At 39.5% G+C, this 16,636-nt stretch overlaps 1 protein-coding gene across 1 annotated transcript in view; it reads right to left on the bottom strand.

Moving 5' to 3' along the window:
- lrrc75bb (leucine rich repeat containing 75Bb) overlaps positions 1-16,636 on the bottom strand; it is a 34,263-nt gene that overhangs the window by 7,388 nt on the left and 10,239 nt on the right. Inside the window, exon 3 of the mRNA XM_042509860.1 lies at positions 12,319-12,431. Coding sequence (XP_042365794.1) covers positions 12,319-12,431 — 113 coding nt within the window. The remainder of the gene's footprint in view (positions 1-12,318; positions 12,432-16,636) is intronic.

A 16,636-nucleotide genomic window follows, 5' to 3' on the forward strand; every position in this document is an offset into this window, starting at 1 on the left:
TCTGACATCATGTTGGCTGAATTGTTGGTGCTTAACTTAGCTGTGCATAAAGATGTATGTAAAATATGAAGGTAGCACCAGTGGCTAGTAAGCTTGGCATAAAAATGTATTTTGTAAAGATAATGATAGAGAAGGATATAAACAACCAGTTAACCCAGTTGCAGAATCTGTGGCGCTTATGTTAAAACTGCAAAGATCTGGCAAATGTCAGTGTGTTACTGATCAGATCAGAGATATATCCAATAGTATCTCAGCTGAGAGCACAAACTTTGTAATACAAATTCAGATTTACTTTCCGCTGAGCATGCAGAGAGCCACTTGACTTATTTCAGGGGAATGAAATAAAAGCACTTGAGAAACATTGGATGTGAATGCTGTTCCACAGACCCGTGGGATTGGTCAGATCAATGTCTGCTTCATCAACGCTTTGGTCTTGACCTGTTTATTCTTCCGATCGATCTAAGCTGTTTTGCCTCCAGGCATCTGTATAATACATGCGGGGTAGTCTGGCTCAGCCGTGGGAGAGTCTACGAGGTTCTAATGTAAAAACTCATCCTTGAGCAGTAAGCTTGTAAAGAATTGCTCATTTATTTCTGTGCTTGTGCGTTATTTGAATGTTCCTTCAGGCCTGTGATCGGGGATACAATGCTGAACATTGTTTCACTCAACTCGGTTTCAGCATCACATATGTGCTTGGTGCAGCTCGACCCATGTTAATGAGAATCCAGTACAGTCACTGCAAGCAAAAAAAAGTGGTTAAATTTGCCTCAACTATATGACTGTCACACTGATATTATGGTTCTGCAGAAAATGTGCTGGGAAACATGAAAGTGGTGATTGCCTACACCATCCAGTGTCTTCCAGTTTCATGGGGATAATGGCACATTTACTGTGGAGGAAAATATAGCTCCAAAGCTCATTTGGATTTGGATTAAATTTCAGTGAAACATTTAGCGGATGGGCTGATAAAGGCTCTCTCTATTGTGTGTCATCAGTGCAGCAGCTCCGGGCTGTGCAGTGTTTTGACATCTCAGATCAGTCACATGGTTCTTTGAAACTATGAATTCGAAGTTTCGGGGAAATCTTGATGCCAACACAAAGTCAACTGACAGCAGTGATGGGAACGGCTCACATGCCCTTGAAAAGTCATTAAAAACATGGGCCAAATACCCAATTTACAAACAGCTGAGTCAAATCCTGGAAGACATGGCACCATTATTCTCGTCAGTCTCTTGAACAGGTGTAAAGGTGGAGTTTTAATTAGTGCAGAGAAGAACAGAAAAGGACTCAAGGGTCTGTCGAATCTTACTCAGCTTTCCGCTACTCCATCATACAACCCTCATGAGCTCTTCAGACATGATTGTGGAAAACGTGTCAAAAAGCACAAACAGGAGTGACTTTTTTCCATACAAATAGAGAGAGGGAGAGCAAGGAAAGAGGGAACACATGATTTCATGTAACAAACGAAGTACAGTTCTAAAAGCCAAGGATAACTTTGTACATTATGATGTAACAGATACGTTGAAACTTTATGTATCAACACTGTGGTTAACATGTGGTGGTTGGGTTTAGGCACAAAAACCACTCAGTTATGGTTAGGAAAAGATCATGAATTGGCTTAAAATACCCAGTGCTGATGGTAAAATCCTGCTGTAAATGCAGTGAACTTTGGGTAAAAACCAACTGCTTCTCGTGGCACTATCCCGGCAGAAACACAGTGATATATTGGTGAAAAACAATCACTTCTGGTAGCATTATCCCCCGGTGGAAACACAGGAAGAGGTTGCTAAAAATAAATAATACCCACATTTGGTGGCTAACAGACTGCTGGAAATGCAGTGATGACTTGCAAAAAGCAACCAGTTTTGTTGTTTTTTGGTGTCAAACATTTCTCTGCAGTGGTCTGCCGCTGCAGAGTCACAGCAACCACTATCCCCTCTACCACCTGATGACAAAGTGAGCTCATTTACTACCTCTCTTTAGAAATGTTTATATGATATCTATGAAACAAAAACATGTAACATATCCATAGTTTGCAGAAATGTACAATGCCAACATTTTCCTCTGGCTACTGGGATGTATGATGTATACTGCAAAGAAAAGAAAAGGAGGAAAATGTCATAATTTCATGTGTAAATCCAGCTTCCCTTAAATCTGCACCACAAACATCCCAGCGTGGATGTGACATGGATCACCTTTAATAATATGTGACTTCTGACCAAAGATAAAAGCATATTTGCAGTGCCAATGATTATAAAACCTCTCGGTACAGAATGTACCATAATGCAACTGTGCAGCGTGTAAAATGCAAAATGTACTCTACAGCTGAGCTATAAATTCATCCATGACTTGATTCGATGTGACAAACTGGATGCTTAGGAGAAAAGAATACTGCGACAGAACACAGAAAACAGTTTGCATTACATAACTGTATGGCATGGAGGAGTACGCCTGTGTCTGCTATAGTATGTCAAGGCACAGTTATGAAATAGGCATTAAAATGCAGGGCTCCGAACACAGACCGAGGGGCTTGATCATCGGGGAGTGATCTGTATCAGCCTTAAAGAACGAGACCCGCAGATCATCTGAAGCATAACAATCCTTGTTTCTGTTATTCTTGAGCAGCTGCAGCCTTATCTCAGATTTACAGTTAAAATGCAATCAATGAGGGGTTAAGATAGGTTCAATCCCTGGATAAAAAACAATTAAGTCTCGGAATTCTGTTATTTAAATCCTCAAGTTTAAAAAAAAAAAATCTGTTAAATTAAAAACACCTCCAACCTCGTGTTTACCGTTCAAGACATCTAATCATTCTCATTATCTTATTATGGCCCCAGTGCCCCGAAGATTGGTGCGATGGATTGGATACTGAGCATCTCTTCCTCCTCCCCCCTCCTCCTCCAGGATCTCCATCTGTACTGCGGGAAGCCTTCAATTATTCATGGGCGAGGATGGTGGCTGGATCTTTAAGGCTCTATTAAAAGTGGAGGTCAACTAGAAAGCAGATTGAGCAGACCGAGTGCAGTGCGCAGTCAAGTGGAACACTTCATCTCTGAATGGAAATATGAGCAGAGAAAGCAAAACCTTTCAAAAACAAGACATCTGTGTTTGTGTACTTGAAAAAGTCAAATTTAAGTTTTTCAAATGTTCTTTTCCAGTGTTGTCAGATTTTTGCCCTCGCCTTAGGAGTCGACCTTGGGTGCTAGTCAGAGGTCAGGCCTGCTGATTCAGAGCCTGTTCAGCCTTCCAGTGCACACCTCGGGGGGGTGACTTGGCTCCAGAAATAGGTCATACACGTGTCAAAGCCAAATGACACATGGCTTAGTGTACGGATAAAACAATGCAATGAAGAAGAATAATCTGGTTCATTTTTACAGATAGGACTGGGTTTACCGAGATTATAGGTGACAGTTTATAATAATAATAATAATAATAATAATAATAAATAATAATAATGATAATAAATAATAATAATAATAATAATAATAATAATAATAATAATAATAATAATAATAATTATTATTATTATTATTATTATTATCATTATTATAGTAGTAGTAGTAGTAGTATTATGGGGGAATTACCTCAAGATAAGAATATACTAAGTGGTACTCTGGCTCAAGGTGTTTTGTGCATTTTACTTTTTGATGCCTCTCAGGTCATATTTTATGGCTAACACATTAATTCCTATGAAAGTTGCTCAGTGGTGCATGAAGCCTAAAGAGCTCTATTTCCACAGTATAAAATTAACTGGATCATCCTCATTATGAGGCCCATAGAGCAAGTGCACCAGAGAGTAATGGAGGCTGAGCGCGGCCACTAACTTAGTTGGGAATAACATAATTTAATCTTGCAGCTCTTTTAGACTTTCAGATTTTTTTGGTACCAAACGGATCAAATCCCGACAGTAAAACAAGTCATTCAAATGCTGCATGGCATAATGCAATGGACCTAGGTGGTGTAATTCCACTTATGGCCACTGTGTAAAGATGGCTTTAAACTTTTCCTGGGTGCTGAATTCAAACATGCTCACACTTCCAAAGCTAACATGTTATTTAGCAGGTGTAATGGTAACCATGTTTAACATCTTAGCTCTGCATGTTAGTATGTTAATATTTGCTAGTTAGCACGAAACAATAAGTACAGTTGGCTGGCAAGGTCTTTCCATTATTACATTTCGTCTGGTCTGCTACAGACTTCATGTAAAAGAGGTAAAAATGTCCCTCCACAATAAAGCACAGTCAAAAACCTATTTTGATCCACACCTAAATAGACTTCTCGTCGTTTCCAAGCACGTCATCCTCGTTTGTCATGTGCACTAAACTGCGCCACGGCACCACAGCTGTGGAACACATCTTAGCCTGCAATCTAACAGAAATACTATAATAAGTAATGCAAATACAAACATGCCTACTATAATTCACCATTCAAAAATTTAGAAACCATTATGCAAACCCAAACTAAACCAGAAGCCATATCACATGTCGTATACCAAAACAAACATTTTTACCAAGTATAAAATACCTGATCAAGTGGCTCTAACAAATGGCATCGCACAGTATGTAATCTGAGACAACAGATTTGCCATCTTTGTGTCACAGTCTGCGTCCTAGTGCCTTCAGACTTGAAAAGACTGGATTCTGTGAAAGTAATAGACTAATTTATATATTTATTTATATAGTTTATTTGATAGGGAGGGACAATGCAAATTAACAACTTCCACCTTTTACAAACAGGCTGTAGTAACTGATGTTTCATGTATAGAGATTTTAGATGCTGCTCCTGTCCCTAGTTAGGCTATTAGTTAAGAAAAGGAAGAAAAAAAAGAAAATATCAATGTTACACACGATAATGTGCGTACAATAACAGTTATGGTCAAAAGAGGACAGGAAGGTAAATATTCACAACAAGACTGCGAGGAATTACAACATACAGTAAAAAAAAAAAATTGTTTGTGTCTTTGTTTAGTCTGTCAGTCGGTTTATTATCAAGAAGACTGTGTTTTGGGGTTTCTGTTTACTATGTTCTTCCCATCCTGTGTTTCTGTCCTCCCTCTCCCTCATCTGCTCATCAGCACACCTGCCCTGCATCAGCCTAGTTAGTCCCTCCTTGCCTCCTGAGATTTTTCAACCTAATCAGCTCATTGTTTGTTCTAAATCACCTCATTCTTCTGAGCTTCTCCACCCTTTTCTCCAGCTGCACTTCATCCCCTCATCAGACTAGTTTTCATTTAAGTGTCTAGTTCAGTCTTTGTTGAAGCCTTGGTTTTTCTTGTGTGATCCTCAGTTTGCATTTTTCCTGCACACACCTTCAATAAAGACAGGTTTAAAGGAGTTGCTGTTGCTTGCAGTTTGGGTCCACTTGCTCCACACATGATATTTTGTTTTAGGGCTCAGTAAGTGTTGCTGGTTTGTCATGCAAGTCAGAAATGTTAAGAAGTTTCACCTCCATTTAATTGTATGTGTTATTATCGTAATCTCAACAGCAGATATCTGCATATGTATGCAGAACCTGTAGGCAACAGGACAACATTTTGGTATAGGATGCATTTTGTTTTTTTGTTTGCTGTCCAAAACCCAGCTATCATCTGACGCCAATTTAGCTTATATTAGAAATTTAACAATATATCTTCATTCATATGCATATATCTGCTTTTGGAGTTTAGCCAAAATGACCAGTGCATGGAAGAGGAAGTCTTGGCCTGGATGTCTGCTTGCTACACCAGATTACCCAGATTATTCTTTAATCATGTATGAAATTGCAGCACTCTAGAGAAAATATATGGTCACACAAACACACCTTAGATAAAATTGTTAAGGGTTAATATGCCAGCTTGTTTTGAAATAAAAATAGATTTTCAAAAATAGAATTTCATTAATGTTGACATGGCCTGGGGGGAACTGGACAGCAGTATAAGTATAAATTCACAGGTCATGACAATATTGAGGGCTGCAAAGGTGGAAGGTGTAGTGCTTTGACAATATTGCTGTGGCTCTGCAAGGATCATGTAAGGGAGAAGGGCTCAAAATAACAGCGAGGAAGAGAGGTAGAGGGGATTTCTGCAAAGATTAGAGCAAATTAGTCTGAGCAGAGCCGGGAGAAACTGGAGAGAGAATCGCAGTGAGCACTTCTCCGGTGATTAGCCGCTGAAAAGCCGTCTAGGGATCCGGAGTAAAAATACAGTTGTTAAATCTTGTAAAATGCAGTTAAAAAAGTGGTCATAGGCATCCTGGCTAGTACGTCCCAAAAACTTTCACTGCTCAACCAAATATAGTCATAGGCATGATGCCTGCATGGGTATTCACTGGGTAATGCCTGCAAGGGCATGATTAGGAAGTGAGAGGATGACGTGAGGTGCCACTTGAGGAATTTAGTTTTGTAGCCTATGAGCAAAGGCAGGAAAAAGGTGGTTATCTTGGTGAAGTGGGATGGATGTTCCAACAGGAGAAAGAGGTCAGCTTGTAAGCATCATGATGCAGGTCACACGTTGGTGTGCAGGATAGGCAGCAGCCTGTGGGTGCTGAGCTGTGGCTACTGTAGCGGCCTCTAATTGTCAGCATCATGTAATTTGAAAATCTGAGCAGCCACAGGAGCCACTGGAGGTAGCAGAGGATGATATGATGAAGGAGGAATTTGGGAGGCTGAGGACAAGTAAGACTGCAAAGATCTGGATGAGCCACAGGCTGAGGAGAGTATTTTAAGAGCCAAGCGAAGAGTATTTCGATAGTTGAGACAGGAGACATTTTAAAGACCTTTCCAAATTTTGGAAGGAGTATAAACATAACTGCACTGGCCTCTTCAGATTTAAATGTGAAATAGTGTGTTCAGAGATATAGCATACGGTGTGTGAAAAAAAAAACCAACATGTTTGGGGCTAGTTACTAGGGCAAGTGAAATTTCGTATTTTTCATTTTGAGGCGAGGTGTCTCTTAAAGGCAAAAGTGTTTATAGATGTTTCAAATGGACACAAATATTTTGTTGTCATAAAGAATTATGGCGCTGTACTCAGCTGCAAACACAAATAGTGGTAGCATTTGGTGAGGAGTGTAAAGTGTAATTTTCTCCAGACGATTTATTTAATCGATAAGTGCTGTCCAGTTGTCCTTTGTTGGAGGGTTTGGCTGTAGTTGTTTCCTTGTGTTGGCTTCTTGCTAGCAGCCAGGTGGTGGATGTTTCAGGTGCAGTTTGACAACCTGACCTGCATGCTTGAAGCGCACTGATGCCTTTAGAAGTCTATGGCGTGGGTCAACGTGTTGCTGTCACTGCTGATGGAAAGGTAGAACACAGGAGTGTCTTTGTCGTGCTAAGACATGGTTTGAGATCTGATGAGAAGTCAAGCTGGAGTTCAGCAGAACCCCTCTTTGGCTCAGTCTTTCTCATAATCCTGGTTTCGTAACGGTTTTGTTTATCACTGTTTGCATAATGAAAATGTTAAAGATAACACATGATGAAATTGTGCAGAGATAAGGTCAAGAGTTTCAACTTCTTGGTCATTATTGCTGTAGTATTTCACCATGTTTGTGCAACATAAAAATGATGTTAAATGTTGCCAGATGTTGTTATTGACGGTAAGATCAGCAAAGCAGTGACTGTTTAGCCCCAGTTTGTTATGTGCGGGAAGTGTTTGTTATTTCATGGTAAGATCTTAAGGTTTGCAGATATGCATGCAGACTATTTGTTTTTCGGTCACGTAACAGAAACAAGCTGGCAAAATACTGTTTGTCACTACTCCAGCAGCCCTGTTTCAATGACTATAAAGCTTTTTATGCAGAAAAATAAAAGCAGAGAAAAAACTTCAAGATAGCCTTTGCAGTGTGAGCTGTGAGAGGAAAGGCACTTTAGTCTGAACAGTGTGAGGTCTTGGTCAAATATCAAGACTCAGACTGTCTATCAAAGCTCACCCACGGTTAATTACACCTGCCCAAACAGCTGTCTCCTTTCCTCCTTACCATCAGTCCTCATGACCTGCATGACTGAATATTGGCACTTAAATTCTATGCTGACTCAAATAAAGAAAAAAAAATGCAGATGCGCTTAGATTTTCTGCAAGACTTGGAGTGTCTTCACTCTACAAAGCTTAACACTAAATACAAGGCTTCAGTCGTCTTCTTGAACCACAGTAATTTCTTTAAATGTACTGAAGATGTCTGTAATAGCTGCTGTAAGAGCCGCACATCAATTGCTGCCTCGCAGTAAAGACAAGCAATGAAATAGCATCTGCAATCGGAGTCCAATCTCTTCAAAATGTGCTGGAAGGGCAATTTTAGCATCATAAAAAAATATGAGCTTGATTAATCTGAAATTCAATACCAATTACAATAACATTAAGAACTCCTCTTGGGACTCAGCAATACTGTGCTTCTCAGAAAGCTGGCACATGCAGCTGCAGAGGAAAAAATGAAATTGCCTTGATAATATATAAAGTGTGACACACTTGCTCTGCAGTTACAGTGTCATAAAAGCAAAGTGGGCTGGAGTAATAAAGTCAGAATCATGATTTATGTGTTATCTCTTCAAGATTTGCACCCAATTGCACAAATTCCATGAAAACAATTCAATTTGAGCCCCGGTTGGAGAGCACATTTCCAGACTGATCTAATCGACTTTTCAATATCACTTGAAGAAAATAAGAATGTAAGAATGCAATATAGGTTATGTGATAGCTAATGCTTTTTCATCCCTAAATATGAAGAGATCACTTTCACGATCGATTGGAGGTGAGGCGGGAAGAAAGAGGGAAATGCGTGACTTCTAATCGGCAACCTTGCAGTGATTCTGCCCCCTCCCCTTTTTCTCTCTCGGTCTGACAAAGCGTTTCCCCAGAGCCTTAGCTCAAACTGCAGAACCGCTCTGTGTGGCAACTGTTGAACAAAATGGACTCTCACAAGAAGGAGAGAAAAATCCCACAGGAAAAGAGGAGAGGAGGAAAATCAATGCAAGGAAGGGGATTTTAAGAGAGGAGAAATGCAGGGGCTGAGGGTAGGAAAAGGGAGAGAGCAGGAAGGTGAGGGAGGAGGGAAATAGAGAATGAGCTCTAATGAACAGATCAATAACAGAAAAGCATTTGAAACCATGCTAACTGTGTCTTAATGCTTCATTTGATCCAAAGACATTAATTTCTTCTGGTTTTAGTGGGCGTCATATTCACAGAGAAAGGAAACAGTCTGGTTTGAGACCTACAGTAACTGCCTGGATGTTTGCAGACGAGGCTGTGAGGGAGACAGAGCTTGCTAATGAGCACGCTGGGAGAGGCTGCCTTGTTGTTCTGTTGAGCGTTATTTCGAAATACTGCAACCAAGAGACAGGGGCGGGAAGTTAACTCGAGCTGTCAAAAAAATCTTTCAATCTGGGTTAATTGTTCGGGGAGAGGGAGCCTCATGATGATCATTAGAGATGCTTTTTTTCTTTTCATAACCTCTCCACAAATGTACCTGTTACTTAATTTGAGTTTGAGAGCATTATTTGTTTACACTGAGTTTCTTTGTATTGCTCTTTCTGTTTTTCACTCCAGCTTATACAATTAGTATCTGATCTCTGACGGCCTGCAGTTTGGTGGCAGTTGGTCTGAGTTTAAATCTGACTCAGACTTTTCAGTCACAAACCTCATCCCAGTTTTTTATTTGTTCTTTTTTTTTGCTTCAAATCATTCTTTGAGACATTTGTAGATTTTTTTTAAAAAACTGGGTTATTAAAATCTAACATTAAACTCAACACTCTGTGCACCCAAAAGGCCATTTAGGCCACAACCTAATCCATAATCTACTTTACAGGTATGGCATATTGAGATGCTGGTTAAACAGTGTTACTGCACCTGTGTGTCTTAGGCTGGTCACAATAAAAGGCCACTCTGTGCAGTTTTATCACAACACGATGCCACAGATTTTTTTGGCATGCTGCTTGCAGGATTGTCCATCAGAACTCTTGCTCCTAAATTGCATTTCCATTTCACTTCCATAAGCCATCTTTAATGTCAGTTTTGAGACTTTGGCAGTACATCCAACCAGCATCAAACCAGCAGACTAGGACCTCCTAAGATTCACCCCCTGAAGATGGTCTGAGCCCAGCCAGCTGGACAGCTGATGAAACAATTGGTTGAATCAGCTGTCCAGCCAACCAAAGAGTTTCTGCACAGACTGTCAGAAACCATCTGTGTGTTTCTATTTCCATACTACCATACTATATAGCATGGCAAATAAGATTTTATATATTCCAAAATTACGCCAAAAATTCAAGGATGTTCTATTGCATCCAGTTGGATTTTGCAGTATGCAAGCCAGCATGCTTTTCTGGCCATTCTTACCAACAATCCTCCGCACAGCAGCATATACATCACATCTTGACAGCTTATTGACAGCTGACAGAAGCCGCAATGATAGCATTAAAGTGACTGATGACCAGTCGAATGGTAATATTATGAATATGAATTTTTTAAGTGAACAAAATAATCATAGAGATTATCAACTATGATAACAGTGTTAGAGAAATGCATTTAAGAGGCTAGTCCACAATGTGTGCAGGTAAAACTTAAATGTCAAACACTGTTAAGTAGCAGCAGAGCTCATTGGGTTGATCTTCATCTCTGGTGAGCTAGGCAAAGGGTGATTTGTTTTATCTCTATGGTACTGGATATATAATAGAAAGAGGGTTAAAGTTCAGGGCGAAGTGTTATAGAGTCCCAACTGTGTGCATACTGCATGCAACAGTGAATACTTTGTAAGGGTAGCTGCAGTACCTACTAAAAGAAAAAGAATTAGTAAGGGATTTATAACACACCCCCACCTCAAGGATGCACATTTTACTGGCTGGTCTTAAACCTTCTTGCTGGTTGGATGTTCTGCCAAATTCTCAGAAACACATTAAAGACAGCTTATTGTAATACTGTAAAAATAATCAACTCAGTTCATGGGCAACAGCCCCTTGACAGTCCTGCAGTCACAAGTTGCATGCTCCCTCAAAACGTGCAACATGTGTTGCATTGTGTGATAAAACTGCACATTTTCAAGTGGTTCTTCATTGCTTGCAGTACTTTTGAATCAGCATCTTGATATGCCACACCTGTTAGGTGGATGGATTATTGATTATGTTGGAAAATTGCTCGATAACAAAGATTTAAACACACACATTCCTGAACAACATTTGAGAGAACTGAGCCTTTTGTGTGCATACAAAAAGTCTTACATCTTTTATTTCAGCTCATGAAAAACAGGAGCAATAACAAAACTGTTGCGTTTATATTTTTGTTAATTGTTTGACATGACAAAAAGAGAAGCGCATCCATAATACATCACAAATTAATTCCACATTCTAATCAATCACAGTCACCTTTCATTTGTTTTGTTTTGTTTTTTTTTTTTTAATTGTCACGGACATGGACGGATTCATTTTACCTTTAACAAATGAGAGTGTGGCTAAATTTGGCTCGGACTAATGTGTTTCTAGCCTAGTCACAAATTAAAATCTGCTTCTGTTTCACAGACTGCTGCCCTGTGAATACAGATACTAACTTTACTGTAGGTGCTGAAACAATAGTGCTCTCTCCAGTTTTCATCAATATTTCCATACAACTGTCATAGATTTAAATCAATGTTATGAAACTGGATCAGCGTCTAATCTGCAGGAGTTTCCTCTGATTCAAGTTACAAAAAATTACAGTTTACATTTCATTTGTGTGGTAAAATATGTATAAGATAAAATCACAAAATTGAGAGCACAACCTGTAAATGTAAACTATGTATACAGTTCAACAAGTGATGTAATTATGCAAACTGCTGCCACTGCAGCAACAACATCTGCTCAGCAATAAAGATGCTCAAACTCTCCATTAAAAACACAAATTGCTGAAAAACAGTGGATAAAATATTCTGTATGGTTAACATCGTGATGTTCTCCACCTCAGAGATACTGCACATTAGTGATGAATTGTTTGAATACCACTAAATCAAACATTAATGAGGGAGTAACATCAAAAAATGAGAGTAAATTGCATTTTATGATTAAATACACAGTTCTGTTTTTAAATCAATTTTCATTTGTGGCAAGAATTAAAGAGTGATATGTTCCCTGGAAGGAATTGTTTTAACATCACGACAAAAAACTTCAGCCCTAATTAACAGACTATCACAGATGTAACCTTGACATAGTGGAAGAAAATCTTCCAACAAACTGGTAGACTTCTATTTACTCTTTGTTCAAGATACTCTGCAGAGATTTATGACTTGCACTGATGATTATGGAGATGAATGTGTTTACTGTGGCAGGGACTGTCCATCGTCAGAATGATGGCACAGCGTGTGGCGGCAGCAAAGAGGACACACTCACCAGGCCTGAGACTTCCTCCTGGGCACACTCTGTCTTGTCCACTTGGAGTGAGGGGTCAGGTGATAAATCAGCTGGCGGCAGATTTTGTTGGTGGACTTGAACGAGTCAGTCTCCTGTAACACATGCAAAGGACGAACGATGGACAACGAATATAAATGTAGCTCTTACGACAAGTCAAAACACTGGTCATTCAGGAATAAACACAAAAACCATATGTCATGGATGGATTACTTAGTGGGCCTACTGCGCACAGGCCCAGGGGCCCAAAATGTCATAGGCAGAGGGGCCTTCATCTGCAAAATGTCAAATTCTCTACTCCAAAAAGACACAAAATAACTAGAAAAGGGGGCAAAACAACAACAACCAGACCCAGAGCAACCAACACAAAAAGACACAAAATGACCAAAAAGAAACAAAATGACCACAAAGAGACACAAAATGACCACAAAGAGACACAAAATGATAAAAAAATGACAAAAATGACCTCAAAGACACAAAACGAGCACAAAGAGGCACAAAATGATCACAAATGCACAGAAAATGACCACAAAGAGTCACAAATCAACTACAAAGAGATACAAAATGACTACAAAGAAACAGCACATGACCAAAAAAGTAAAAATCACCAAAAAGAGATGACCACAAAAAGACAAAAAATGACCTCAAAGAGACACTATCCAACCATAAAAAAGACAGAAAATTACTCTCTCTACTCTCTATAAAAGAGACAAAAAGAGACAAAAAGTGACCTTAAAGAGACAAAACAGACATAAATGACCTTAAATAGATACAAAATGACAACCAAGAGACACAAAATGACCTCAAAGACACACAAAAATTGTGTATGAACACAATTCTTGTATGTGGAGGGCCCTTTTGCATATCTGTGCCCAGGGTCCCACTGTTTTACAGTCCGGTATAGTTACGGTATATGTAGAAAAGGAGCTGATAGATATCTACGAAGTAAAAGTAATTTATAAATGCTGGACATCTGATCTTGCTTTCCTTCCTCACACACAGTCACAAAGTGTTTCTTTCTTGTCCTTTGAATACAGCTGCTTCAAACACTTTCTACATAGAAACATTCATTTATTTTCCCTTTCGCCTCCCCTCTTGCTCCGTGTCTCTCCTCCCCCTCCCCTCTCTGCCTCCTCTTTTCTCTCTCCCACCTCCGTCAGAGACTTTAAATGGAATGGGTTGTGCTGAGCAGGGTAAATCTAATTAATGGTACAACACGACAACAAGAAAGAGGCAATGTGGCGAGAGGGAAAAAAAGACAGGGGCAATTTACCTTAAGGCGATTAACCATTCCCACTGCCACTTCTTCTCATGGGCGACAAACAAACATGCCTCATACTTGAGAACATTCAATGCTACTGTTTCAGCCACTTGGATGACTGAACACGACATTATAGCTGTGCATACTGATTTGCACAGCACTCCTAGAAAATGTGAATCTGTGTACTGGAAGGATCAGCACAGTCACTGAATTCTATAAGCTTTATTAGACGTTAATCACGCATCATAACATACATTAAATGAGCTGTCTGAAACTGATGACCATGAGCTTCAAAGCATTCATAGATGATGCATCCTTCAGCTCTAAATATGTCCTTGAATATATAATATAAATAAATCTCAGTGTGCTGGAAAATACTGGGCAAAGAGGCAGCTGCCAGGCCTTAAATCCAGCACTCTGCCTCTCTACATCCCCGTCACGTCTGACACAGTATCCTGCCACGGGTCGCCAGCCAGTCAAGAGAACGCTGCCAGCTCCTCACTTTCCCTCCTGTCCTTCTGGGCTTTCCCCGCCGAAGCAAACTGCGATAAGATTAGAGTTTCTCACAGGTGATTATCATCTGGACTCAGTAAGTAAAAACTGGACTACAGCGGCTTTATCTTAAGGCAACCCATCTTTTCCCAAAAGAGATAAGTGCAGACTCAGAGATAACTGTAATGGCTGCTGGGTCTGTGTTTTACAGCCACTCTGAGCAGCTTCTGTAATGTCTTCACCCTCATATCAGAGTTTGAAATGTAATTTGAATTTTAATATCTTGGATTTGCTGTGCTACAAGTGGATGAGCTGAGTCCCAGTCTGGATAAATCATGATTTATAGTATATCTAACTCTTTATTAAACTGACCACATAATTGTGAACTTCAAACACGCAGACAGACAGATTAAGGTTTTGTTTTTAATTTTTGATTGTAACTAACATTGTAACTAACTCTCTATATTTAGACCATAGGTGTCATTTAGACTGGAGATGTCCCCACCACTTTTTGAAATAATTGATTTTATCACCATCACTTTAAAAAATATATAATTTGTTAAAATAGGTATTAACAATAAGTAATAACTAAAAAATGAGCAATGAGTTTGCACAATAAGAGAAAATAAAATAAGGCCTCCAGTTTCTAAAATGACTGAAAAAGATGGATGTGCCACTAAGTAACTAAGAGATAACAATAAATAAGTTGATCTACAGAGGAATAATTATTTGAAAGCAACACGGGTGCCTGAGAACCTCACTGCATTATATTCCATTAAATTGGTCCATAAAAAAATCAGCATAATGCAGAAAGTGAAGTATTTGATTCTCAAAATTTCCTGGGGAAGGACCTCCAGACCTTCTATTTTATTGCTATGATATGTATGAAAATGATTTACAGAAATGTAAAACACCAACATTTTCCTCTGGTGTGACTATTGACTATATTGCAAGGAAAGGCTGAAATAAGATATAAAGTTGGGATGGAAAAAATTCACCTTCAGCCAAAAGAAAAATTATAATAAACTTCACCTTTACTGACCACCTTTCCTCTTAAATAATTTTCATACTATCCCTCACAAAGAGCTGTTTTTATTCTGGGACACAGCAGACTTCACAGCACTCAGCGGACTCCAGTTTGATCCCACTGGCCACCTGCCACCTGCCAGAGTCCTCAAAGTACTCTGCCAGAGCCATGCTGGCCCACAAGCCTCAATGCCATTGACCATGGCCTCCGGCCCTGTTGACCTCAGCATGATGACCACTGGGCACCTGCTCACGCTTTCCGACATGAAGCAATCTAAGCAGGTACTCTCATACACCTGCAGGTCCAGAAGCACAGCTGCAAGTCAATGTGTTGAAAGAGCACATGAGCAGCAGGGAGGACAGACCACATGGTGCCACTGCAGAGCCAAACCCTGACCCAGTGCCTCCCTTTGGCACTGTTATTCACCTCCACCCTGCCTCCCCACCCTGCAGCATGCAGGTGGGCCCTTTGTAGCTGAGACTGAGAGGTAGTTCTCATTTCCACCTCCAGATTATCCTCCAAGTGCAGCTTTTCCACATGCAGACTCGAAAATGAAACAAGACTAGGGGAAGACATGGTATTAGGCCAGAAAGGGGCTATATCCAATTTAATGGAAAACATATGCGAAGGCAGCACTTTCTAGACAACGACAATAGCACTACATAGAAATAACCATAACCAAGGCAGTGCCTTTTAGAGGCAGGAATATCAAGCCGTTATGCCGCCTCGCAGTTCTGTATAGATGTAAACGGAGAAGTTAATAATTTGGTTATTTGGTTATGGCTATTTCTGTGCAGTGCCACTGTCGTTGTTTAAGAATGCTGCCTACACATGTTATATGAAACACTAAATGGAGATGCTGTTGTGTTCAATGTCACACCTCTTTTGCCTCCACGACGCCGGCATGCTATCTATAATCAAACACTGGAGTTGCATGTTGTCCCTTTTGTTTGCTTCTGTGTAAAAATGCAAAGGTTGGGTAAAGAAGAGACTTTGTAGCAGCACCGTAGCAAGAACTCTGTGTAAATCCATCCATCTATCTTTGTCAGTGAACATGCCATAAGTTACTTGTGTCCTTGTTTCTAATTCCCAAAAAGCATTGTGATCTATTGTGATTTTTTATTTGAAATTTTTTTATACCAAGCTGCTGATTACTTTTTTCCCATGTTTTTGAAAGAAATCCCATATAAAGTTTCAAAAATACTTGCAAAAGGTGTCTGAATGCTGAACAAGAAAACTGATGTCCATCTGGGTTTTAAAGGGTTAAATTTACAAATTTATTTTCAAGCAATAATGGAAAAAATAATAATGAAATCAGTTGAAATAGTTTTAGAAAATGAATTCTGACGTTGCTCTTGATATTCATGGAAATCTCTATCAATGTAATCTTTGTCAAGAAAATACCATCAATGCTAACTTTTTGTTTCTGTTTATCAGACATGATTGATAGAAATGAGTAGAGTCCAGTTTTTTAAAGAGTTTTGGGACAAAATTCATCATTTATCTTCATTGACTCATGT

This window comes from Plectropomus leopardus, chromosome 20 (genome assembly GCF_008729295.1).
Source record: "Plectropomus leopardus isolate mb chromosome 20, YSFRI_Pleo_2.0, whole genome shotgun sequence".
Taxonomy (NCBI): Eukaryota; Metazoa; Chordata; class Actinopteri; order Perciformes; family Serranidae; genus Plectropomus; species Plectropomus leopardus.